General features: G+C 50.9%; 1 protein-coding gene across 13 annotated transcripts in view; it reads right to left on the bottom strand.

Moving 5' to 3' along the window:
* Positions 1-26,258, bottom strand: part of MYLK (myosin light chain kinase) — a 272,517-nt gene that overhangs the window by 19,504 nt on the left and 226,755 nt on the right. For all 13 annotated transcript variants that reach the window (XM_057544900.1, XM_057544907.1, XM_057544909.1 and 10 more), the window contains 6 exons: positions 20,883-21,185; positions 13,136-13,168; positions 12,945-13,038; positions 11,426-11,629; positions 5,416-5,633; positions 3,955-4,078 (listed from right to left, as the gene is read on the bottom strand). In XM_057544900.1, coding sequence (XP_057400883.1) covers positions 3,955-4,078; positions 5,416-5,633; positions 11,426-11,629; positions 12,945-13,038; positions 13,136-13,168; positions 20,883-21,185 — 976 coding nt within the window. The remainder of the gene's footprint in view (positions 1-3,954; positions 4,079-5,415; positions 5,634-11,425; positions 11,630-12,944; positions 13,039-13,135; positions 13,169-20,882; positions 21,186-26,258) is intronic.

Genomic DNA, 26,258 nt, shown 5'->3' with positions numbered 1-26,258 from the left:
TAGGAAAGACAGACCCAGGGTTTAGTCATGTTAACCACAGCCCAAGTCCCTGGAGAGCAAAACCTGCAGGTGGTGTCTGGGCCCAGTGTGGATGTGGGGTGCCTGGAGGTCTCAGGAGCTGCAATAGAGAGCATGTCTGGACTCAGCAGCTAAGAGGGCAGAAGCAGCCCTGGGTGGAGCTACTGGATCCCTCTGCAGAGCCCTGCATCCATATCTGAGTCTGAGTAGGTACCTGATGCTTGGGCACTGGGACTTCTCCACAGCTCACTAGGCTGCTGTCCCCAGAAGTCAGATTCCAGACGGGGATGGACCTGGCTCTCTGGACCATGGTGCGTGCTCACAAATGAGCTGAGATGGGAAGTCTGCTGCTGAGCACAGCAGGAAGATGGTAGGGAGGAGAAAGCAGGGCAGCAGTTTGGGGGAGGGGAGGAGGAGAAGGAATTCTGGGGTAGGGGTGAGGGCAGGGTACAGAGAAGGGTTTTGGTGTCTCCACAGGCAGTAAGGGAACAGCAAGTCCTAAGGAAATGGGGGGAGGGAGATAAGAGAGGGAAGGAGGTCTTAGAAAAGGAGGCGGGGCTTAGAATGTCTTCACAGTTGAAGTGTGTCCTAGAGAGCCTGGTCCTCTCTCTTCCTGCCAGAAACCAATGGGTATTGGTGATAGCAGAAGTCTCCAGCAGATTCACGAAATCTGCTTCTCCCTTCAGAATCAGGGGTGAGAGGGTAAGGGGCCCCCAACCCCACCTGCTGCATCTCTACCCTGCCTGGGGGCCCTGGGCAGGCAGTGGAGCCAGGTCTCCTGGGCCACGACAGGATCTGCCCCGATCTCTCCGAGGGTGTGAGGAGTTCCCTCAGCAAAGTCAAAACAACCTGTGGGACACAGCTGCTCACTTAGGAGGTGCTCACCAAATCTGCGCTGAGGGACACATCTGTTATCACCTGTCCCCCAGCTCCCCACCTCTCACTGGCCCCAGAAAGGCGATGCCGGCAGGGGGGACATCCTCTGGCACAAACGAGGAAGGTGACCCTGACAAGGACTCCAAGCTCCAAAGAGAGGGATGGAGGGTGCACGAGGGCCGCCAGAGAACCTCTTCTGGGGGCTTCCGGCAGTGGCTCCAGAACTCTGCATCGCAGGGGCTGAGAGGAAGCAATCTGGCTGGCTCCACCTTCTGTTCTCACACCACGTGCCCTGCTGAGGGCCCTAGTTGAGGAGAGCGACTCCCAGACCTCAATCCCCACTGTGAGAGCCAGCGGGAAAAGTCCCGCAGGGCAGAGCAGCCCGCAGAGGTGCTGGCTCCCCAGCAGCCAGGAAGCTGGGGAGGCTACAGGAGGCTGTGTAGGGCTGGCCTGTGTCCGTCACCCCCGCTGCTCATCTGCCCCCCTTCCACAGGCACCTCTCCACCCTCCACCCGCCTCCGTCCAGACGCCTTCAGGCTCGTGCCCCGTTCATCAAAATTATTTTCCCCCCATTTCAAAGAGCCCTTCCCTATTCCTAGGTCTCAGCTTTAAAAGTAATCTAGCAAACCATGTAACATGCTATCCAAATTACTTCTTCCACCTCAAAGAATTTTCATTTTAAAATAAAGTGCTCTTGTGACCCAGTAATTCTAGTTCTAGAATGTATATCCAACAGAAATGCATAAAGATATTCACTAAAGCACGTGTACCGGAATACTCGCAATACCCCAAACTGGAGTCTAGTCAAAAGCCCGTCAGCATAGAATGGATAAGTAAACTGGATGAGGTTCACAGAGTGAAACACTATACAGCACCAAGAATGAACAGCCTACAGCTACACACCATAACATGAATGGGGGTCACAAACAAGGTCGGGCAGAGGAAGCCCCACTTCCTCTGAAGCACATCTTTCTGTATGATTTCGTTTATATAAAGTTCAAAAGCAGGTGAACACGGTGCGTGACGTCAGAATGGGGATCAGGTTACCCCTGAGGGAGTAACCAGAGCCTGGGCACCGGGAGGGCTGCGGGCCTGGTACTGTGTGGTTTCCGGGTCTGGGTATAGGTGTGTTCACTGTGCAAATTCACTGAGCGGCTAGTCACCGGTCTGACCCTGACCCGTAGGGAGACCAATCGTCCTAGTTTGCCCAGGATGGTCCTCACTTCAGCACTGAAAGTCCCGTATCCTGGGAAACCCATCAGTGCTGGGTGAACTGGGACGGCTGGCCAGGCTCTAGGACTGTGGGAAGTGGGCAGCCATGTGGGCTTCCCTGGCTCCTGTGACCTCAATGCCAAATGAAGATCGAATCTCTGCCATGCCCCACTCCCAGGTTTATTCTGAGGACCAAACAGATGGTCCTGATTCTACAGCAGTGGGAAAACCAATGGAGAGAGTAAGGCAAGTCTCCTTGATGGCTGCAGGAGGACCCAGGACCAAGCCAGGCCACAGGGCAGCTGGGTCTGAACAGAGGGAGCTGACAAAAGACCGTTTCCCAAGAGTCTCTCCTGGGCAAAGATCCAGCATGAGCCCCATCCAGCCTGGGGCAGTCCCCACTGCCCTGCTCTCCTTTATACCAAGGGGCCAGCACTACAGAATCTGGCACAGTTTTCTTCACTCCTCAGCTCCCTTTCTCCTGGAGGGGACTGGGCAGGGAGAGGCAGGGAGATGCACTCCTGGCCAGAGTTTCTTCTCTGCTGCTCTGGGGGAGGCTGTGTTGGTGGGGGTGACCCCAAGCAGGGAGGAAGATGACTCTCTGGGGTACAGAACCTGTGACACAGGTTCAACTGAGGGAGGCTGTCCTAATAGCCCACAGGGAGAGTAAGACTCCTGAGCACGTGAAGAAGCCACATTGGCGTGCGCACACACACACACACAAAATCACTCTGCTTCTGCTAAAGCTTTTGTAACAGTGGTTCCTAAACCTGGCTGTGCAGTAGAATCACCTAAAGCCATTTCTCACACTGGGGTCTGAAGACCCCAGGGATCTAAGAAAGTATTCTTAGAGGTCATATTCAAGTTTTCTGTGAAAATGTGTAATTTGTCCTTTTGCTTTAACAACAAAAACTTTTTTACAAAATGACTACGTGCATACCTGCATTTTCAGGGAGACCATCCCCTAACTGTGTGATGCCACACAAGCTCAGGGGCTGCCACTAAGGCTAGTGCCTGCTTGCAGCCTGAGGCTTCAGAGACTAAATCAGCCAGATCCCAACAAGAGGGTGTGCTCTAGGGCCTGGTACTCAAAGTGCTGTCTTCAGACCAGCACCATCAGCAACCAGCACCTGTTAGAAATGTGGATTCTCAGGTCCCCTGGAGCTTCTGAATCAGAACTTGTAATCTAAGGAGCAGCCCAGATGATTCCCTCATATTACTGTCTGCGAAGCACTGGTTTAGATTACTGGCCTTCCCTCTTTTCTCCAGCGTTTTTTAATGGAATGGCTTCCTATTTTCCACCTAATTTCCCAATTCTAATTACTACACAGTAGCTTTCTGTTGTCTATGGGTCCCACTAAAGGCTCTATCATCAAAAGTGCTTATTAATTAGTCCGTATACTGGACGCAGAGATGAGGCTGGAATCTGGGGTCCCTCTGCCGTGAGGGTGGGGTGCGATCCTCTGAAGATGACGATGACACCCACAGGAGGTGTACACCTGGGCTCTCCCCCTGCTTCTCTATGGACCCATGCACACACATGAAGGTACATTCCACGACACCAGCCACGTTCCTGTCCTCCTGACCAAAGGCCCCTAGGTGGCCAGCAACAAGGATGGTGAGGGGCCCAGAATGGGGCTCTTGCTGTGTAGAGCTAGACGCTCCTGCAGAAGTGTGACGTGGGCCGTGGACATCACCGGGAGCACAGAAGCCAGGCAGGCCAGCGAGGAGGGGGATGGGAGCCTACTGCCCTCCTGACTCTAGGCGGGCTCCCCATCAGGACCCGCCCTGGTCCCTTCAACATCAGGGCAGCCTGGGGACCCTCCCCCCGTGCGCCCCAGGACTCACAGGATGTAGCAGATGACCCCGATGCTCCACATGTCTGTGGCGTAGCCAATGGGCTCATAGTTGATCACTTCAGGTGCCACGAACTCTGGGGTGCCAAAGAGGACCTTCAGAGACCCCGCGTTCTCTGCAACCAGGATGGAGAGGGATCAATCGCCAGAACATCCCTAAGCCAACCCGAGGTAAGCAGATGCCTGGGAGGGACACAGGCAAGGCCGGCCTTCAGCGGCTCTCCCCTTGCAGGATGGCGCAGAGACAGCAGCCTCCCCGTGGAACAAGTGCATCGGTACACCAGTGAAACCGACAAACTGCATGCGAACCTCAGATGCTTGGGCGGGGTTGACGGAGGGGGGAGAGCCCGTTACAGCCCTGCCCCGGATCGAATGGCTTCCCATGTGTCTGTCTCTCCCACGAGTTCCCTGAGACAGGGGTGGTGACTTGTGCTTGAAAAGAATCTCTACCATTCAGTCTGTCATTTGTACCCTGCTGCCTGCTTTATGAGGACTTTCCTATTTCATGCTCTGGCCAACCCTAAGGAGGACGACTCCCATCTCCCAAGGAGAAAAGGGAGGCCCAGCGAGTGACTCCCCCCCGCCCCCCAGTAAACGGTGGTCGGGACCTAACCCAGGGGGTCTGACTCCTGAGCCATGTTCCTCCCCTCCCCCCCCACCTCTCCACGCGTAGTGTCACATCTCTCTTCCCAGGAGCTGCTGGGAGGTTAGCTGGGAAAAACCGTAACCCTGAGGTGGTGCCCCTGAGCCACAGAGGACCATCACCCACCAAAATGGCTCTTGGGTTGGGTCCTCAGGCCCTGACCGCCTTCCCCTATCGTGCCCTGCCTCCTGAAAGGGCAGGAACAGCAGTGATGCTTCAGAGAGCCCTGGACCAGGCCCCAGGTCCTCATTCCACCCCAGCTCGTTGTGGGACTTGCTGGGCAGAGCTACTGTGAACCTCGGTTTCCTGGGCTATAAACTGAGGCTCATAAGATCTACCCTGCCTGCCTCAAAGGGTTGCTGTGAGAATCAGATGAGAGAAAGTAGGTGAAAGTGCTCTGGAAACTGTACAGTAGGATGCACATGTGAGGAAGCACCATCAGCAAAATGTTCTGCTGCTGAAGGCACCAGAGTGAAAAAAATAATAATGATAAAATAAATGAAAACACCTACATAGTGCTTACTATGTGCGAGGCACTGCTCTTATCACTCCACCTATATTAACTCAGTGATCCCCTAACAACTCTATGAGGTGAGTCCTACTGTTATCCCATTTTACAGATAAGAAATTCGAGACATAGGTTCCCACAGCTAGTAAGTGGGAGGGGCAGTCTCCATGGCCTCTGATCTCAGCTCCAATCCGGTGCATCCCCTCTAATACCGTTGTCTCTAATACAGCACATGGAACACAAACAGCCACGGCCACTGCCATGACATGCTGGTGACAACAGGAGAGGTGGCTTGGCCTTACCCAACCTCCTGGCCAGACCGAAGTCGATGAGCTTGATCCTGGTGCCCGTCTTGTTGACACACATGATGTTCTCGGGCTTGAGGTCCAGGTGGACAATGCCCTGCTTGTGGATGTACTCCACCCCCTCCGAGATCTGCCTCATGTACTTGATGCACTCCCGCTCGGTCAGCTCGAAGTCCTCGTCGATGATGCGCTCAAACAGCTCACCCCCGGACACGCTGCGGGGACAGAGGGGGCGCTCAGACCACAGGAGCGGGGAGCCTGGCCAGGGCAGGCTGGGGGAAGGGGTCACGGCCAGGAAAGCCCAGTGCATGGGGGTGCCAGGCATTTTCTGCAGCTTCCCGAGTTCCAGACCACTGCCCCGTTATGCTGGTCCCAGTCTCCCACTGTGTGAGGACGGCCCGGGCCTCCTGGTTTCCTGCTTGGGGGACCCTGCCTGTGCCCACTAAGCTTTGCAGGGGTTCAGGGAAGCATCTAGGCTAGGCAGTTTCAGAGGTGGCCATGAACTGAGAGATCTAGAATGATCTCCTAAGCAAAAAGGGTAACTGCCAGGCAGCCTCTTTCCCCCAAATGACTATAGATGTGAGGGATTATCCTGTTCTCCAGCCATGTCTTTTAGTCATAAACAATTGAAGTTTAAAAACTCACAGTACCCATAAGCATTTGTTTTGCATAGCCAGAAACAGAAAAGTATCTTCAATAATACGGAGCATCAGCACATTTTGTAAAATTCATTGGCTGTAACCTATTATACTTACAGTTGTGATCGATTTGCTTCCTCTGGCTAGGCCTATAACATCAGTTTACTCCTTCCAGCCATAACTAACTTGCCTCGCCTGCCCCCTGGCCCAGGCTGGGAGTGTAGTACATCCTTCCTGCCTGGATAGACTTTGGATCCTGGCCATGGTGGTTCTGGGGCCTGCAGTGGGCGTCTTTTCTAAGGATTGGCCAGCCAGCATATTTCCCTTCAGTGCAAATGCTGAGTCACATGGGGCCTCTCTGTTCCCCTCTCCCAGCCCTCCGAACCCACCTTCCTTGCTCGCTGCTCAGAAACCTTAAAGCATCCCCTTGGTAACTTATGTATCATCCAGACATCAGTAAGTTCTTTTTTTACAGTGGCCTGTAGATCCACCAGCTGAACAAGGTTGAGTGGGCTTCCTTCTGAGCCTGTTCTCTTCCAAGGGGCTTCCCTCTTCTAAGGGAGTCATCACAAAGATGGGAAAGAGCTGAGTTTGAATCCTGTATCTGTGGCTTGGGCAAGTTACTTAACCTTTCTGAGCCCCAGTTTCCTCATCTGTCCCTACATCATAGTAGTTAGGAATGAAGGAACTTTTGTAAAGCATCATGCCTGACACACAGTGGGTGCTCAGCACATATTAATTATCATCTGACAACCTGCTGTGGGCCAAGTGGATCTTGTTACTGACCCCTGAGGGGTAGACAGACAAGGACGCACCATGGGGCCCAGCACACGGAAGCCTCTGTGGGTCTCCATCACCACAGGACAAAGACTTCTGGGAGGGCTGAGCGGGTAAAGGTCAGTCTGGGCCAGTGGCCGCTGGGGGGCGCTGGAACCAATGCTTTAGAACCAACCGAGAAGGAGGTCCTTGTGTGGCCAGCAGGTGGCGCCTCTGTCCTCAAGCCCTTCATTTCTGTTGCCCTCCACCCAGGCTCTAGGTCAAACTCTAATCTCCATTCCTAGGTTCCTAGGTTTCAGGCCATTCTTAACATCTCTGAGCCCCAATTTCCTCATCTGTAAGATGCAGATAAAAACAGCACTATCTCACAGGGTTGCTGTGAAGAGTGAGTGAATTAATACAGGTAAAGTGCTTAGAAAAGTGCCTGGCATATAGTAAGTGCTCAATAATGTTAATTATCTTTTTTTTTTTTTTTTTTAAAGAACCAGTGGGGGCTCTTGTTGAAAATACAGACTCCCAAGCTTCTCCCCTGCAGATTCTAATTTAGAAAATCTTGGAAGGGTTGTGATCCATATTTTTAATGAGTACCCCAGGTCATTCTTAAGATCAGACAAGTTTGAGAAATATTGGCTTACTCAGTTACCACCCCTGGGAAGCCAGCTGAAATTCATGTCCTCTGAGAAATCACTCCCAATTTCATCATATGATCTTTCCCTCCCTGGGTTCCCACAGTCTCATCTTTGCACTTTTCCCATCAAGCCTGCCTTGTCTTAAAGTTGTTTGTGAACATGTCTGGAAAAGGTCTGGCTCATCTCTAGACCCTTGTTTTTACCTGGCAATATCTGGCACAGACAAGGTACCCCAAAATGTTTGGTTTTAAATTTAAAATATTCTGAAAAAGCAAGAAATCATTTTTTGCAGTGTCCTTGGGAACGTCTGAGGCAATGAGTGGTGGAAATCTGAGCCGTGGAGATAATTACTGCTGCATTTCTAGAGGTAACCTATTTAGTAGAGGTGCAAATAGGTTCAAACCTATTCAAATGTATTTAATGTATTTTGAAAACTGTCCTTGTGGTCCATTTTCGAGGATGGAAGGGGTTACATAAAGAGGATTAATGGTTCTATATAGGTTTCTTTTCAAAACGCTCAAGATTGTGGGTGGAAAGAAGCTGCCACCCACAGAGATCGGATAAAGCCATGGGCCAAGATTGGGCCAAGGAAATGTGTGCTTAATAAATTAACAGTAATGAGTGAGTGAATGAATGAATGAATACCTACCTTATTCCAAGGGATCGAATTTATCCCCCAACTGTAGACATTGGCCAGCCCTCACTGGCAGCCAGTAGGATGACACTTCAGGGGCCTCCAAACCCAGACCCTCTCCTCCTTGTCTCATGGCAGCTAGCCGCTTATTCTTTGATCAGTTTTGCCAATGGCAGCATGAAGGTGAGATGGGCAATGGATGACTCAGCTTAAGCTGCACATCTGCTTCAGTGCTCAGGGGCCCGCCAGCACTTGGAATGTCCCAAAAGGACCAGCCCTGACTCCAGGCCCGGAGCCTGAAGGAACTCCTGTATCAGAGCAACACTGCTACAACGATAGGGGCTTGTCCCATAATCGGAGTTCAGAAAGGCTGAAGACACATTAATTCTGGTCTCTCACTGTATCTGAGGCGGCTGATCTGAAGGCTGGGACCCTGCAATACATTTTCATTTTTCTGTATCACCAGGGATTGTCCTTCTCTTAATCTCAGTTTCTCCATCAAACAAGGAGAAGAGCAAATCGTACTGCTGAAAGCCAACCTTTGCCTTCTCAGTGGTCAGGTCTGTTTAAGCTGGAAGGGAAGTACAGATTGAGTATGAATCTGCTCCTTCTTCTTTGGTCGAGTTCCTGTCAAGGGGCAAGCTCCTTACCCCAAGTGCAGGAGAATCATCTGGCATCTGTGAATGTAAGACTCACTCCTGTCCATGGGGGAGGCGTGGGGTGGAGGGATGAAAGCCAGACCAGCTGAGGCCCTCGTACGTTTTCTCCCAACATTTTCCATCCAGCTTGCCAACTCCCAATTCCAAGCTAAGTATGGTATTCTGCCCACTGGTGCTGCTGCCCAGCCTCACCCAGGCTTGGCTGCCTCCTACCCGCTCCTGCACCTTCTCACGAACTTGCTCAAGGTTTAACTTCCAAAGATAAGACATTTCTTCACATGTCCCCATACGCCCACGCTGCCTGGACCAAGCAACCTGTTCTACAATAAATGTGAAAGGCTGCAGCCCACAGGGCTATTGTGAGGGTATAATGAGTGAGGCCATGGACATGGGTTAAATCTTTCCTAGAAGTGGGGAGGGAAGTTTGAATTCGGGGCTGAAAACTGATTCTAAGAGACGAAGGAAGATTTTCTTTGAATCTGTGTAAAAGTTCCACAGAACTGCAGAATTTTAGAACCAAAAGAGAGTCTAATCCAAATACCTCTCCTCGCTGAAAGGATTTAATAATTACAAAATCACAGCTCGACAGTAATAGAAGCTGACCCCAGGTTTCCTGAATAGTAGGATTTGTTCTACACAACCAGTTGGGTGTTAAAGTGCTCACAAAATAATTTTAAGTGGAAAAAAGACCAGGATACAGAAAAAGTCAATGCATCATACTCCTAAGAATAACTCGCAATTAGACAGTCTGTGCCTGACACATGTTATTCCATCTAATCCCCACATTATACACGAGATGGTTTATAGCCTCCTTTTACAGGTAATAAAACTAATGATTGGCACAGTTGGGCAACTTATTCAAGGTCGTCAACAAGAGGCAGAGCAGGGATTGAAGTGAGGTTTCTCAGACTCAAGTCTGTCTCTTAACCACGACTGCCTTTCCTGAGGAACACAAACTGAAAGGAAACACAGCAAAGGTTCACGGAGTGAGGGGAGTCACTCCTCAAACTGGGGATGCCTCATTGGCTTCACCTTTCCCAGGAAAAAACACCGAGATGTTGACAGAGTCCTCTCCAAAGGACTGAGATCCCTGAAGCCCGGGACGAGCAGTTCAAGGATGCTGAGGGCAATTTCAGAATATTGCTAAAGCTTTCAAATGCACATCCCCTTTGATCCAGCACTCCCACGCTTCTGGGAATTTACCCTACAGATGTACACAGGCATGAGTGTAAAGCTGTATGTACAAGGTTATAAACACTGCCTTTTTACAAAAGCCAAAGGCTGGAAACCATCCAAACCCCTATCAAAAGAAGACGAATAACCTGTGGTCTATGCATGCGCTGAGATCCCAGGGAGCAGGGAGAGTGAGGAAGCCCCCCTGGCTACTGATGTGGGCCTCCCTCCAAGATACACTGTTGAATGGAAAGAAGCCAAGTATAGACTATTGAGTGAAACTTGTCTTTGGGTTAAAAGGTGGGAAGTATGTGTATATATACATACATTATATATATATTCATATATGAATATGAATAATATATATATAAATAATATATGCTTGCATTTTCATAAAGAAACTTTGGAAGGACACAGACAAAACCAACAAAGTTGGTTACCAGTGGTGCTGAGGCAGGGTAGGAACAGGGTAGATGGGAGACAGGGGTAGGAATGGGACTTCTCATTGTGTATTTTCTTATATTTTTTGATATGATTGTATCATATACTTTTAAAATTCAGATTAAAAAAGGAAAAGAAATGCTTAAAAAATACACACTACGGAGCATATCTGGCTTACTGACTCCAGTATGTTTGTGTGTGTGTGTGTGTTTGTGTGTGTATGTTTATATGTGTGTGTGTTTGTGCGTGTGTTTGTGCATGTATGTATGTTTATATGTGTGTGCATGTATGTTTATATGTGTGTTTGTATGTGTGTGTATGTTTATATGTGTGTGTGTATGTTTATGTGTGTGTGTGTGTGTGTGTGTGTGTGTGTCTGTTTGTGCACATGAAGACCAGCACTCAGAGGGGAGAGAGGTGGAGGACTGGGACTCGAAGAAACAATGGAGTCCAGGAAAGCCTTGGCTGGACGTCATCTGGTCATCCCCCTGCCTCTGTGCAGCCCAGCTCAGAAAGCGCTACTCTTTGGTGAGTGAGAGGTCAAGAGAGAACAAACCAGCGTGGGCCAGGGGCACACAGAGCAGAGCAGGAGGACGGGAGCGAGGCTTACACTCCTGCATTCTGAGCTCCCAGCCCTGGGCCCCCTTCTCTCTCACAGGCTGGTCGGGAAGTTGCCCTGTCCCCCCTCTTCTGCTCTAAAGCCACCTCTAGGTCAGAATGCCCTGAATGAAACCAAGGAGCCGAGGGGTAGCCCTGAGCCTTTCACAGGGAGGTGAGGGTGGGAAGGGGGCAGTGGTCCTCAAAGACCTGCCAGTGTGTTCTGGAGATGAGCAGAGGCGGCTGGTGGGCAGTGGGTCAGGGCCAGCACCAGGCACAGATGGACTGTTCCCAGCGGTCGGCACCCGGCCGTACGGGCTGCTGAGTGTCGTGCACATCACCCCCTGGCCCACGGTGCTCTCCATCTTGGGGCGGAGGGTGGTGGCGGGACAGTGGGGGAGTCACACAAGGGGATCCCAGGCCCATGGCGCCTGGGCCGCCCCGCGGCAGGACACTCACATTTCCAGGACCATGACGATGTTGGCCTTCTCCTCGAAGGCATCCACACACTGGACCAGCTTGGGGTGGTGGAGGCAGTTCATGATGCTGATCTCCTGCCGGATGTTCTCTTTCTCTTTTGCTGAATACGCCTTGAAGAATTTCCCTGCCCAGATTTTTCCAGTTTTCTTTTCTACAAGTCGAAAGACCTGTCCAAATTTCCCACTGTGAGTGAAAGGAGGAGAGAAAAAGCAATTTAGCCCAGCTTTCCACTGAATTGGGATTGGCAAGTGATGGACTGTGGGACCCACCTGGCCTCCCTCTTTTTCTAAATAAAGTTTTACTGGAAAACAGCCATGCCCATTTGTGCCCAGATCGTCTGTGGCTGCTTCTGGGTTTCAGTAGCAGAGCAGTCGTTGCAGCATAAACCAAATGGCCCACAAACCCTAAATATCCACTATCTGGCCCTTTACAGAAAAAGTTTGCCAGTCCCTGCTCTAGGTCAGTGAAGTGCACTGCTGATGCTGAGAAACCGACTCTCCATCACTTGTGAGTGTCAGCCCGGGTCTGGCCCCGCAACCCCGCCCTAACTCTGTCCACTCTTGCTGTTCTTTTAGGACTGTCATCTCCTTGGGCTGAGGCCTCAATCTTGGTGACAGACTTCTTTCCCTTTCCCCCGCGAAAGGACCTGTGATGCCAGGTTGGGGAAGTCCTCCCCAAGTACCGAGAATTTCTGAGTGTTTGCCTGCCTTCCACGCCTTTCCAGTGCCGGGGCCCTGGAGACAGCCTAGCAAGGCCCCTGCTTCCCACCGTGGGGACGGCAGTGGTGGCATTCCACCGACATCACTCCCGCCCCAGCGCAGGGTCCTCGTTCTTCAGGACTGTGATGAGGTTGGTGTCACTCCTTTATTGGACAGAAACCCTCCGGAAATAAGAGCTGAGCCCCATTTCTCTCTCTTCCACCTCCCCTCCTCCTCCAGGGAGAGTCAGTGGGCGACAGGCAGCCCTGGGTGCCGCTGCTGGTGGGCACAGCCTGGCTGTGCCGAGGGCCCAGGCTTGCGGTCTGAGTCCATTGGTGTCTCCGCAGCCCAGGGAAGAGCCTGAGCAGAGACTGTGGACTGAGTTCACAAAGCGAGGGGTGATGACAGGAGATGCACGTCGAGGGGCTGCGTTCTCCTGAAGCACTAGAGCCAGAACTGCTGAATGGCGAGCATGGATCAAAGGGAAGGGATCCTAAAGACGGGCCGGGCCAGACCCGCTGCCCTGGGTTATGTCCCATGTGCGGGGTGGATTGCAGAGGAGGACGGGCCTGCTCAAGCTTGTGGAGGGAGCCCGGGGCACAGCAGCTCCTAAGAGAGCCCTGGCCGGGTGATGCTTTCACAGGTGCCGACAGGTCAAGCCCTCCCGGTTCTGCGGGAACCTCAGTCTGGGGAGTTGGCAGAACCCAGGGAAGGACAGGAAGAGGAAGCAGGGAACTTAACCTCGGGGCCTGCGCCACCCTCACTCTGGGCTCCGGAAGGGTGCTTCCCACTCCACTTACGATCCTATTCTCTCTTCGATGTCGTAGAAGTCAGACACTTTCTGGTCAGTATTGACTGTGACGGTCCGGTAATCAACCTCGGGCTCCTTTTCATCTGCAGGATGGGGGTCGGGGTGAGTGTGAGCCATCAGACTCCTCACTCATCCCCCTCCACCCCTCGAGTCTTCCCGAGGACGGGGGCCAGCACTCACCATCATCTGACACCTCCACTTCATCCTTCGGCTCTAGGGGGAGAGAGGGCGTGGGAGATTAGTAATGAAGGCCCACCGAGAGCAAAGCATGCTGGGGGCCCTGTCAGACTTCAGCCTCCCCCAGCACAAGACCACCAAGCCCAGAGCTCTGGGCATCGCCACGGGGTCAGTGGGTCCACGCTGCAACAGGGCCACGTATCCACCGGCAGGCGCTGGCCTCCTCACCCCACCCAGCCCCTCCTCTGCCAGCTCTCCCCTCCATCCACTCCCCTCTAGCCTTGAGGTCCCCTAGACATGCCCTTCTTCACATCTTTTCTAGTCTCTCTGACTTTCAGAACCTACACATAACTACGACAGTCCCTTTCCACTGCAGCTCAAAAGTCGGCAGCTTATAATTGCTACTAGTGTCAAATCCATTTATCCATTTGCTGAGAACTTTTTCTGGAATTCCAGCTAGGTACCAGTTATTTTGCCAGTGATCATGGGTGTACAAAACAAAATACAGATAGCATGATCTCTCCTCTTTTCTTGGAGCTTATATATAATTTCGTTGGAGAGGAAAAAACACATATCCTTGAAATATCCATTACGAGTGTTATGTAATCAAGCACATGATATAACAGTACAAACTGAGTAGACAATGGAGGAAGGTGACACAAGTGGGGCAAGTATAAAGTCAGAGCAATTAGTCTAGGAAGAAGGAGCCCTTGAGTTGTGTCTTAAAGGAAATGATGGAACACAGCGAGGAGGTGGGTGACGTCATGCAGGAAGCCAGCGGGTGTTTACGGGTATGGCAAGGAGGGACGTGAGCAGCCCACCCTGGCCGTTCACACAGATGTTTCAGTAGTGGGTGGGGGGTCGTGAGGGGACAGGCTGGTGGCCAGAGGAACACACCCACTTCAGAAGTCAAGGCTTTCCTTTGCTTTGGCATAATTAGTCCCTAAAGAGCCACTGTGGCTTCTTGACCTTAGCCAAGTGCCTTTCCCTTCCTGGACCTCAGTTTCCTCATCTGTAAAAGGAAAGCACTGTATTTCTGGGTGGTTTCTCGGGTCCTTGGCTAGCCCTGGATGCCACGTTTTGTGATGTGCTAGGTGCTGCTCAGCCACGATGTGGGCTGTGTCCCGTCTGACAGCGGGAACCAAGGGAGGCTTCCTGAAGAGGTAGAAAGACCTGAGGAAGCCAGAGAGGGAGGCCAAGGATTTCTAAAGTGTATGTGTGTGTGTGTGTGTGTGTGTGTGTGTGTGTGTGTGTGAACAACGGGGGAAAGGGTGTGAGTTGCTGAAGCTCCCAGCAGAGCAAGACTGAGGACAGGAAAGGGACGGCAGATGGAAGGAAGGTCAGAGCAGACGGGGCGGAGGGGTTGGTCAGACACTGCCCAGCAAGGAGGGCTTGTGTGGGAGCGGGCCCAGCTCTGTGTGCTTCGCAAGTGGAATGCTGGCAATGAAGGTGTGGGTCGGGGACCAGGTGCAGCTTGAAACTGTAGACAGTGAGCCTCTCTGTTAGGCTGAGGGCAGAACAAATTACTGAAACCTAAGCAGGCAACCTGAGAGAAGTCACACAGTTCCCATGCAAGATAAGTACCCCTTGCTGGAAAAGAATTTTGAGAGAGTTTATAAGCATGTGACCGGGAACAAGAGAGGCTATGATTTGTTTAGAGTTCTTAAAATGCTGTTGATGAAGTCTAGTTTTAAAAAACCAACACAAGTGGGATTGGGAGGAATATTTGTCACAGAAAGGAAAATGCCATGGAAAAATAAAAAAGGATAAGATCGTCGGGGACTCTCAGATTAGTGGTGGGGTTCACAGATACCGTCAGGACGCGAGTATAACTGGTCGAGTCTTCTAAATCACAGATTTGAGAGTTGAGAGTGACACTGTCAAATTCATGGATGACAAAAATGTACTTGAGAGCAACACACCTGGAAGGTAGTAATGGAGTCATGTGTTCAGGGAGAATTGAATCATTCAGACTTTCAGCATGACAAGCCCTAGGGTATCTAGTCAGAACCAAAAGCAGGAGCCCCGTTCCTCAACCAACTGCTCTGGCCAACAGAATGCTGTCACTGGGGAAGTGTGCACCGGCCGCCAACAGGTATTATTACTTTGCCCTTGGTAGAGCCTGGGGTCATGTGATCCTAGAACCCTGGCTGTTGGCACTGAGAAAGTCTCAGTGGAGCTGGAGGAGGTATGGGCCATGGAAAGGAAGAGCTGCCATGTGAAGACAATCAGAGAAGATTAGGCCTCTCTGGTTGGGAAAGAAGCCTAAAGCAGACATGATAAAAAACAAAAAAATCACAATAGCCAAGGGTGAGATCAGGGTTACGAACTTTCACCAACTAATGAATACTATAACATGGGAGAACAATTTAGCGTTATACCTCACATAGGAGGAAGGCGGTAGGCACCTGGAAATCGCATCTCAAGAGCCACCGTAAGAACGATAAATAGGTTCAAGAGATGTTTAGGTTAGTTTAACAATGGTATTTCAAACAGGGCTTTAAGGAAAGCAAGAGATTCCAGTCAATTCAACAATCATTAACTGAGCACTTGTGGATGCCAGTCACTGGATGAGGCCTTAGAGACAAAATATTAATGATAACAACCACATTTAGTGTCCTGATCCGTGGTGCCCTCGCTGAGACAGTGGTTTGACCTGTCCTGACCTTTTTGTCCCCATGCCACATATCCTGGTGTAGAACGAGCAGCAGGATGAGAGAGTACAGAGAGACAGGCTTTCCTGGCCTGGAATCTCTAGGAGGAACTGTCTGTCCTCTCCTCGTGAAGGAGCTGCAGCAGGGCTGTGAGCCCATGAGGGGCTTTCCAGTGACCTGTTTCCCGGAGGCATCTTCCAGGTGGCCCTGAAAGGGCATGCAGTTCTAGAACTGGCCTCTCCCCATCTCTCTGACACCAGTTAGAAATGGAGCTAGCCTTCTTGCCCTCGTCTCAAATACCACACCTACCCTCACCTCCTGCCTCTCTCCTTAGCAGTCAAGATGCAGAGTGCTTTCCTGGTCCCATGGCTGTGGGGTCCAGCGCAATCTCAGGGAACCCAGGCCCCCGCCTCTGGCTCACTGTTACACAGCGACCCTCCCTCTGTGTGGAACTCGGACCAAGGCTCCAGGCTGAGACATTTCCCTTCCTCCTTTTCCTTCTCGTCCTGTCTCCACTCTATTTGGAAGGGAAATGGCCATGAGAGGAGGAACCCCAGAGGTGTGGGGGAAAGACCACAATTCAATTAGCCAGGCTTTCTGAGCATAAAGGGGTAGTAATGAGAGAGGTGGCCACGTGGTGTCCATCTTTCCGTTCAGGAAGGAGCTAAATTGCAGTAGAAGGGACTCCAACGAAATACTTTTAAAAAAATCCACCCAGAAAGAGCTGTGAGATCCAAGAGTTAAGTGGAAGAACTATTTGGAAGATGGTTCCAAGATATTTCTGCAGGCAGATGACACCATCCCCCTGGAGTGGTGTTTCAGAGAGGACCGGCTGAGCGCTCTGGCCCTCACGTGGCACGTGTCTAGCCGGCTCCCTGGACAGAGCGGTCCCTTGGCACGCCGGAGGGCTGCTGGGCGCCCAGCGGGCACTAGAGGGCGCCCGCGTCCCGGGGAGGGCAGCCGCGGCAGCTCAGATTGAGCGGTTGATCTCCGCAGCTTCTCTAGGGGCTCTGCATTGCTACCCTACTCTGCAAGCAGCCTCTATCACAGCTGTTTGCTAACAACTATATAGACTAGAACAAATTAGGATTAGGAGCAAGGACGGAGTGGATTTCAGAGCTAGAGCTGAGTATGGTGGGAGTGGAGATCCAGACCTGGTTGGGATGGGAGAGAGCGGCTGCGTTGGGTGGGAGGGGGAAGGGGAGGTGCTCGTTTACTCAGGTTTGGGAAGACGAGGAGGGGAGCTGTCAGGTTAGGGGTCCTAGTCTGAGGTGGGGGGGCTCTGGCATAAGGAGGCCACAGAGCTGGGTGGAGACCTACATGCTAGGCTGTGTCCTCTACCGTATCCCTAGCGCCCCGGCAGCACCTGGAACACAGGAGGGGCACCGGACACACTCAGTGAGTGAATGCAGAGTGAGGGCGGGGATGGAACTGAGACGTCCGGATGGAGCCAAAAACTGAAGTTGCTGAGGCAGAGGCTGGAGGGGCCGTGGTAGCGGTGGGGAAGGTGAGAGCCAACATTAGCTGCGCTTAGAGGGGGGAGGGTTAATTGGCACTGCCTTTTTATGACCACCAGACCCCACGGGCTCACAGAAATGATCTACTATAATCACATCCCTCTTCTACACATATGCACACACACACACACACCCTCCACTTCTCTGAGAGCCATTTCACTTTTAAAGAGGAGAGAGATGATCAACCCAGGCTATAACTGACAGGCTTCTGAGCCGTCCACAGAGAGCTTCACTTGGAAGCCACACCCCCTTACCCTCACCCTCCCATCCCCCCCTTCATCCTCTGCTCCCCAGAGTTCTGTGCTGTTCTGCCCCTTCCCGCCCCCCCACCAGGGACAAGCCAGCTGGACCTGGGGGTGGGAGCATCTTCCAGCCTGGAAGCCCTGGGTGGCCTGGACCCCTCCTCTGGATTGCAGGCAATTTCAACATTTCCCTTTGTCTGCTCCCAGCCAGGATGGGCCCCAGGAAGAGAATCTGAGGACCACAGAAGGGGGTTCAGCTGGCCTCAGGCAAGAAGGGAGAGGCCACCTGCCTGGAGCCAAGTGGTCCCAGCCCCTCCTCCCCATAGACCGTCCTCACAGCCCTGGAAGCTGCTGTCCTGGCCTGCTAAGAGCCACACGCGCAGCTCCTGTGGCCTCTGGTCCTCTGTGTGGGGCTCAACAGGTATTCTACAGTCTCTCCTGGTATATGCCCTAAAAGACCTGGAAGTTTTCCCTTGCAGCTAATGCACATCTCACTGCCATGTTACCCCTTTTCTATCACTTTTCTAAGAAGCTGGGAGTCACCTTCTTGGACAAAGTAATATGCTAAAAACATGCAGACTGGAACCTGGCTGCCTCTCCCGGCCCGCCCACTCCAACCAGTCTGCTCCCCGTTCTGCGCATGTCAAAGGGCGGCCGATGGCAGTTTTGTCACTCTTTCTCCCAGAGACATTTGTGAGCGGCTAGTGGGCAGGAGCCCCATGGAACTGCAGAGAGGTCTGGCAGGGCTCTCTCGGGCCGGGCTCCACGATCCACGGGCCGGGCTCCACGATCCACGGGCCGGGCTCCGCGATCCACGGGCCGGGCTCCGCGATCCACGGGCCGGGCTCCACGATCCACGGGCCGGGCTCCGCGATCCACGCCGCCACAGCACACTGTGGCTGTCAGAGAGACCTGCCCTCTGGGGATCTCTAGGGCTCACTGGGCAAAGGCCCCCAAGACACGGCTGCACAGGCAAAACTGTAAATTTGGTGTGTTTCCCACTGGCAACCTCCAAACTTTCTTTCTGGAGCCCTCATCTAATTTGAAAGTAAAGTTTAATATCTGTTTTATGCCTAAATTTTGAAACTAAAGAGGGGTATCAAACTGTAATGACAGTTTCCATACGTCTGATGCCTCTGGCTATATGGTGATTTCAGGACCTGCGCCCTGTCCAGCTCCTGGCCCTTTAGTCTTCTCTCTACCTCACATCTCTTTTCTCCTAGAAGCCTTTCACTTGTTTTCCCTCCACCTTCCTCCCTGCCCCCAACCTTGCCTCCATCTTAAATTCACAGCACTCGTTTTCTTCTCTTCACGTGAAACTTCTTGAAGTAACATTCCATACTCCTGGCCTCTCCTTCTTCCATTTATTCCTTAGCCCCAGGCCAACCATTTTCCACCCTGTGGAAACGCTATGGACTTTGCTCTCAAAGATCACGGCTTATCAAAGGGCTGAATCCAAAGATCTTCTTGCATCCTCATCTCTTTCCTCTTTGCCACTCGCTGCTTCCATGTTTCTGCAACACAGCTCCAGCCTTCCCTTGGTTCTCTCCCCTCTCAGTCCCTTCTCCTGGTCATGCAGGCTCCTTCATTTCTGTATCAGTGTAGACTTTCTTTACCCCCCTCTCCGTGCCCATGGCTTCAATTACCATTTAAATAGTGAAGACCCCCCTCCAAACCTGTAGCTGGAGCTTAAACCTTTCTCCTGAGCTCTGGATTCAACCATCCAACAGTCTGAAGACCCCTCCCCATGGATATCCCTCAGACACCTCAACTCAACAGGACTGAAACCAGAACTTCCACCTTCTCTGAACTCCCTGCTGTCTAACCTCCAAGTCACTGGGAGGCAGCCTGGCCTCCTCCATTAGTTTAACCAACGGAGCTCAGGCTCAGGGTCAGACAGCTCTGAGTTCAAGCTTCAACACACCATTTCCAAGCTCTGTGACCTTGGGCAAGTAGCTTCACCCCTCTAAACCTCAGTTCCCCTATCTGTAAAGTGGGGGTAATAACAGTATCTACTTCGTTGAGTTAGATGCGTGACATAATGCACGTAAAGTGCTTAATGTATGGTTAGCATACAGCAAGTGTTTAATATATGTTAGCCACCACGAATCATAATAATCAACCTCTAAATGGCTCTTGAACTTGTCTTTAGTTGCCCAGGCTGGGACCTGGGAGTAATCTTAGACTCTTCTAACTTTTCCCTTGAATTCTCTGCCCCAAAAGTCATCAGGAATGGTCAATTCCACCTCCTAAGGAGCCCTTACTATACCTCTCCCGGACTACACCACAGAGGCTCAACCGGTATTTCACTGACTCCAATCTCACCCCCCTAGTCCACTCCAGTGCTTCTCGAACTTTCAAGTGTATATGAATCCATGGCGGGGTGAGGGTGGATAATGTTAAAATGAAGGTTCTGAAGGGACTAGGGAAGTGGGGTGCAGACAGTCTGCATTTCTAACAAGCTCCCAGGATCCCAAGACTAGTGGTCCAGACCACCCCTTGAGTTGCAAAGGTCTATTCTTCCTCTAACTCTCTTTCTAAAAAAACAGATCTAATTGCATCAAGCCCCTGCCTGAAAACCTTTGATGAACTCACAATTTTACCCACACTGTCCTTTTTGTGTTGCTTCCTCCTGTTCTATCTCACACAGCATATGCCCTGGCCACACACAAGAGTCTCAAAATGCCATGCATTTCTACCACTTTGTACCTTTGCTCACGCTGTTTCCTCTGCGAGGAATGCCTCTCCCAATCTGTCCTACCTCTTGGAATCCTATTCCTTTTTCCAAGACTCAGCATAAGTATTACGTCTAGGAAGTCTTTCCCAACCTTCATGGCAAAATTATTCATGCTTTCTGCTGTGTCTCCGCAATTTGTTTATACTGGTCTAATAGGATGCAGCCCATCTCATTATAGTTAGCTGTCCTCCTTGTTAGATTTTATGCTCCCAATTTTATTGGTCTTCCCTGACACTGAGTTCACCCTCAAATATGAGTGCAAGAGAGGAGGGAGCTGGATGAGTGGGTAGGGCAAGACGTTGAAACTGTAGGTCTACCTGAGCTCCCGCTTTCCAGGACTGTGCTCCTGATTAACACACCATCGCCCCTGGTGGGAGTGTACCAAAACTGGTGGTTCAATATTTTTTGAAGGATCATAGGTACCTCTTTTAGAGTATGGATCAGCATCCCAACATTGGAAATCAAGATCCCAAAAGACGCTGCCAGTCATCAGTGATGTCTTGTCAGTTCCCCTGTACCCGTCTCAGTTCAGGCTTCTACACACACAAGGTAAGTCATGCACATTTATCTCAAGCCAGTGATGAAAGGAAGGCAGCCTACCCTCAGGTTTCTCTCCCACCACTGTGAGTTCAGACTCCTGGCTCGGCTCACTGGTTCCATAGACGTTGATCGCGCGCACACGGAATTTATACTCTCGGTCAGGCAGCAGGTCCTGGATGTTGAAAGAGGTGCTGCGGCATGTGGCTAGTTCCTTCCATTTCTTGTCTGCCGAGTCCCAGATCTCGACGCTGTAGGACTGTACAGCGCTGCCCCCATCGTACGAGGAGCCGTACCAGGACAGGGTCAGCGAGGAGCTCCGAATGTCAGAGGCACAAGGCGTGCCGGCCGGGGGGTCCGGCTTGTCTGCAGAGACAGAAGCACAACATCACCCAACTCTGCAGGACTGCAGGAAGAGAAGTTCTTTAATTTGCTCTGTCATGAGGGAGAAGCCTGGAGAACAGGAGCTGCGATCCCTGGTCCTGGCTCTCCTTCCCTCATCCACACGGTCGCACCTATGTACACACCTGCCTATATGGAAAGCCCCGCAAATACCAATTTGCTCAGAAAAAAACCTCTTTTTTGGCTAGTTTCCAGTCTACACGTCATGGTTTCCTGTGCTTTGCCCAAGTCATAAACATATTTCTCAGTGTAAACAGACCTAGGAAGCTGCCCAGGAGGCGTGGACTGCTTCCCATCAAAAATATGCTTTGAGAGAGAGTTCAATGTGTGTGTGTGTGTGTGTGTGTGTGTGTGTGTGTGTGTGTGTCCCCTTCAGGCCTGAGGTCAGTGACCTGTGACATAACCAGGGGTCAGTCTCCACTTTCTCTGGGACCTGGGAAACACCTGCCCCGCTGAGAGTCAGTACAGCACAGTGAGCTCTGAAGTCACACACTGGGTTTGAATACAGCTCTGTCTTCATTCATTACTTGCTAACCTCTCTGTGCCACAGTTTCCTCCTCTGTAAAATGTGCATGATAATAGCACTGGATCACAAGGTTGTTGTGAGATGTTCTTAGAAAAGCGTCTTGTTTGAGTAGCCTTTACTGTCATCATTATTGCAGAAGTTTATTTCTAACTTTATAATATATAAAAAATTACTCCTACCCTCTCTCTGTCATCCTCCTAGGACTGCTATAAAATGAGATAGAGAATTTCAAAGCGAACCACAGTAGCAAATCACAATCATCCCTGACTGAGGGCCAGGAAATGAGCTGAGGACACAAACTAGGAGCGGCCCCTTTGGCTGGCCGCCTTCCCATTCAGACCAGTAATGCTAAGAACCAGTAACACTGCCAACTTCAAGGCAAATCACGGTAGTCAGTGTGTTCATTAATGAGGTTCTTTAGTTTTGCTGATTTTTGGCAGGTACTCATCTGAACAGAATTCTATTTTTCAGATTTAGCCTCTGTAGGTGGTTGGTTTAGTTACAGATACCAGTGTTCACTAAGCCTTCATCCCCTCCAAGACAATCTGAGTCCTAGAGCTCCCCAAACTAGCAATTAAAAGCCATGTTTTATGCTCTGTGAATTTATAAGCTATGTGAATTCCAGCTCATTCCTTAACTTCCAGGACAAGTTTGTCTTTTTCACTTGGAAAATGGGGTTAATATATATCTACCTCTTAGGGGTTTTGCAAGCATCAAATAAGCAAACCCAGGTAAAGTACTTGATTCCTACTCTCCTACCCCTCAGCAAGGTAGGAAGGCCAAAGAAAATCCCAGCAAATGACTTAAGCATATGCCTGTGTGTGTGTGTCCATGTATACATATACATAAACACATACACATACATATGCATACACATACACCTATACATACATACACATACACACACAAACACATACATACATACCTATACACACATCCACATCCACATATACATATACACATACATATTCATTTTCTCCCCTCCCCCAAGCCCTGCTGCTTCTACATCCAGCCAAGAACGCACTGCCTGGAAGCCATCCATACCCAGCCACCCCAGCCTGGGTTGACTCGCCCTGGAATGACTCTGGGACTGTGACAGCCACTCCCCACCGGTGGCAGTCACTCTGGAGGCCTCCTATGATGGAACCAGTTTCACTGGTTGTTCAGTATGTTCTCTTAGAAAAACTGTTTGTTCTGAAAGATATATTGGTCTTATTAGAAATATCTTTGGTGTTGGCTAAGATGTTTATTACTCTAGACTCTCTTACAGGCAAGTGGTTCAAGTCCTCTCAAGACCCAGCTAAGGAAGTAAAAAGGCCTAAAGAAAGATGAAAGACAGACTCCCTGCCTCCCTCCCTCAAAGGAAATGCCTGGAAAACTTCTGACTGGACACGTTTAATGTCCTGTAGTTTGAGATGACGAATACAGATACACCCCACTGACTGATATTCTCCCCTCCTGCTTTGGTCAAGAAAAGAAAACTTTGAGAAATGGGTATTTTGGAAAAGGTACTATTAATCCCCTACCCTGTCCCAAATTTAGTCTCTTGGCTAAAAGAGAGAGAACTGACACAGGACATATGTCACTGCCTGCAGCATGAGAGAAGATGCAAAGTTTGGGGAGGGTGGCTTTAATTCAAAGTGAAACCTCAATGCTTTCAAGGAATTTGATGCCATATTAAGGAGTTCAGAACAGACGCAAGTCTGAAGTCATAGGAGATTAGGAGTCCCCACCCGCATGCCTGCCCTTGGAGCCAGGGGCTGAGCCTGATGCTTTCTGTTCTTTCCAACCTACGGAGCTCCACATGGAGGCTGGATGAGCTGGGGACGAAAACCCTCAGGACAGAACAGACGTCCTCAGAACAGCCTGTTCTCCAGGCCAAAGAAACAGACGCACTCAGTCTGGGAGGGAGGCCTGGGCATGGCCTGGCAAAGGCCAGGCAGGCTCAGTGTCTGGGGCCCCGAGCCCCATGCTTCCTTGGAATTCTTTCATGGCTCCCTGGAGACCTGACTAGCAGAATGGGAAATGCTGAGTCTAAAGGAAGGGGCTCCGATGGTACCAGTTCCAGGATTTTCTCTTCAGCAAATGTTCTCACTCCTGGGAAAACGGAGGATCTCATCTCTGCTGCTCCTCTGGGGCAACTGCGCTGGCAGCCTCCGCGTGCCTGTGTGTCTGAAGATGGCCTGTGACTGCGCCTAACCCCACCTGGGCCTCCATTCACTCGCACCTCAGCAGCCACCTGCAGCTTTTAGAGAACGGCAGGGCTGCAAGGGCCCCCAGGCTATCTACTTGGGTAATCCCGGCCCTTCGGGATTAGGCAAGGCACTTTGCTTACCAAGAATACCCAGCTGGCCAGTGACAGAGCCAAAAGGAGATTCTAAAAGGTCTCTGAACCCTCACTCCAGGGGCCTGTTATTTTCCCAGCTATCAGGCTGAATAAGATCAAGAATGCATCTTGCTTAAGCCCAAGCCAAGCATTACGATGAGAAATCTCCTGCCCTTAAAAATCATGCAAGTTCCAAGCTCAGATAGTATTGGGGGATTACTGGGTATCTGGGATTCTCTCTGCTTTGTTTTTCTCCTTTAAAGATATGCAGAGTGGCCTGTTTTTCTTGTGTTGGACAAGTCACATGAAGGACTTCATCTGGGTCCAGCTGCTCTCTCCTGCCCGAGAGGCCCCTCCCTCACCCTTCCGAGGCTGAGGCTGGAGGCCCACTCGTGGGCAGAGGCCCCCTGCGCATCACAAATTCTGCACTGCCTTTTAACATATAATAATAATAATAAGCCTTCAAGATAGCTAAACGTCACTCATTTAAAGTAACTGAAGGAAAGGCTAATTTTTTTTAAATGAATTTATGTATTTATGTTTTTATTTTTGGCTGTGTTGGGTCTTCGTTGCTGTGCGCGGGCTTTTCTCTAGTTGTGGCGAGCGGGGGCTACTCTTCCTTGCGGTGCGTGGACTTCCCATTGCGGTAGCTTCTCTTGTTGCGGAGCATGGGCTCTAGGCACGTGGGCTTCAGTAGTTGTGGCGTGCGGGCTCAGTAGTTGTGGCTCGCGGGCTCTAGAGCACAGGCTCAGTAGTTGTGGCACACGGGCTTAGTTGCTCCGCGGCATGTGGGATCTTCCCGGACCAGGGCTCGAACCTGTGTTCCCTGCGTTGGCAGGTGGGTTCTTAACCACTGCATCACCAGGGAAGCCCAGAGAAAGGCTAATTTTTATCATCATTTAAAAAAATAGGAGTCAGACTATCTGAAAAGAAAGGGGTGCTTTAAAAAACATACAAGAAGAGAAGTTTACCGCTAATTAGTAGAAGTTGTGCTAAACTGGCCTTATTTAGCTGGCTTACAAATGGGTGCTTCCAAAGTGCTTGAAACTGTCTGGAGTAGGCCAAACAATTCCTGTTTCATCTCATTTACATTTTACATCTACTTAATCAACCCTGATCAGATAATACACAGATGTCCCTAGAGACATGCAGGTAAACCTGGGCTTAATCCAGATTTACTTTGGACTGATTCTAAATCCACAGGCTCTGAATGAATGTGGATTTGCTGTATCCATCAACGTGAGTCCTCATTTTATTGAGCAATTCTATTCTTAGCTCTCCAAGGGGGAAGCAGACAGAAAGCCCTTCCCCTCCATTCCATTCCCCTCCCAGGACGGCATTTAACATGCTGCTCCTGCCAGCTGGCGGACAGCCACGCCAATGGCCCTGTCAGCACTGGCCGAGGAGAATGAGAAACTCAACCATAAAAGGCCACAACTGCAGCCCGTGTGGTGGTGATGGGGGAGGGGAGCGGGTGGCACCGTGGGGAGCAAGGGGGCAGGGGGCACTGGTCGCAGAAAAGCAGTTCCATGGACTTGACCCTAAAGTTCCCCCAGCAGGAGCAGATGAGAGAGAACACCAAGGAAAACTGGAAACCGCTGCCAGCTGACGCGTGGGGGCGTGGCACCAAATCAATACTTCAGGTTCCGGTCTAAGTGGAAAGGCGAACTGGATCACTAGCACCAATCCCCCGCCTGCAAAGTGTTCCTGACTCCAGGAGGAGACAATTAAAATAAGCATCCGGAGTCACCACAGGGAGAGCAAGGGGGTCAAGGGTCTCTCCTGTCTTTTATAGATGAGAAACCTGTTCCCTGAGCCTCTGGTCCACTGGCCTTCCCAGAGATAAAACTCCTGACCTAAGGAAACTAAAGAAAGGGGATCAGATCAAAGAAAACCAGGTGAAATCCAAAAATGGGCAGAAGACCTAAATAGACATTTCTCCAAAGAAGATGTACAGATTGCCAACACACACATGAAAGGATGCTCAACATCATTAATCATTAGAGAAATGCAAATCAAAACTACAATGAGATATCATCTCACACCGGTCAGAATGGCCATCATTAAAAAATCTACAAACAACAAATGCTGGAGAGGGTGTGGAGAAAAGGGACCCCTCTTGCACTGTTGGTGGGAATGTAAATTGATACAGCTACTATGGAGAACAGTATGGAGGTTCCTTAAA

The sequence above is a fragment of the Balaenoptera acutorostrata genome, chromosome 4, assembly GCF_949987535.1.
Source record: "Balaenoptera acutorostrata chromosome 4, mBalAcu1.1, whole genome shotgun sequence".
Taxonomy (NCBI): domain Eukaryota; kingdom Metazoa; phylum Chordata; class Mammalia; order Artiodactyla; family Balaenopteridae; genus Balaenoptera; species Balaenoptera acutorostrata.
The sequence above is the reverse complement of the archived record's forward strand: the minus strand, read 5'-3'. Positions and strand labels throughout refer to the sequence as shown.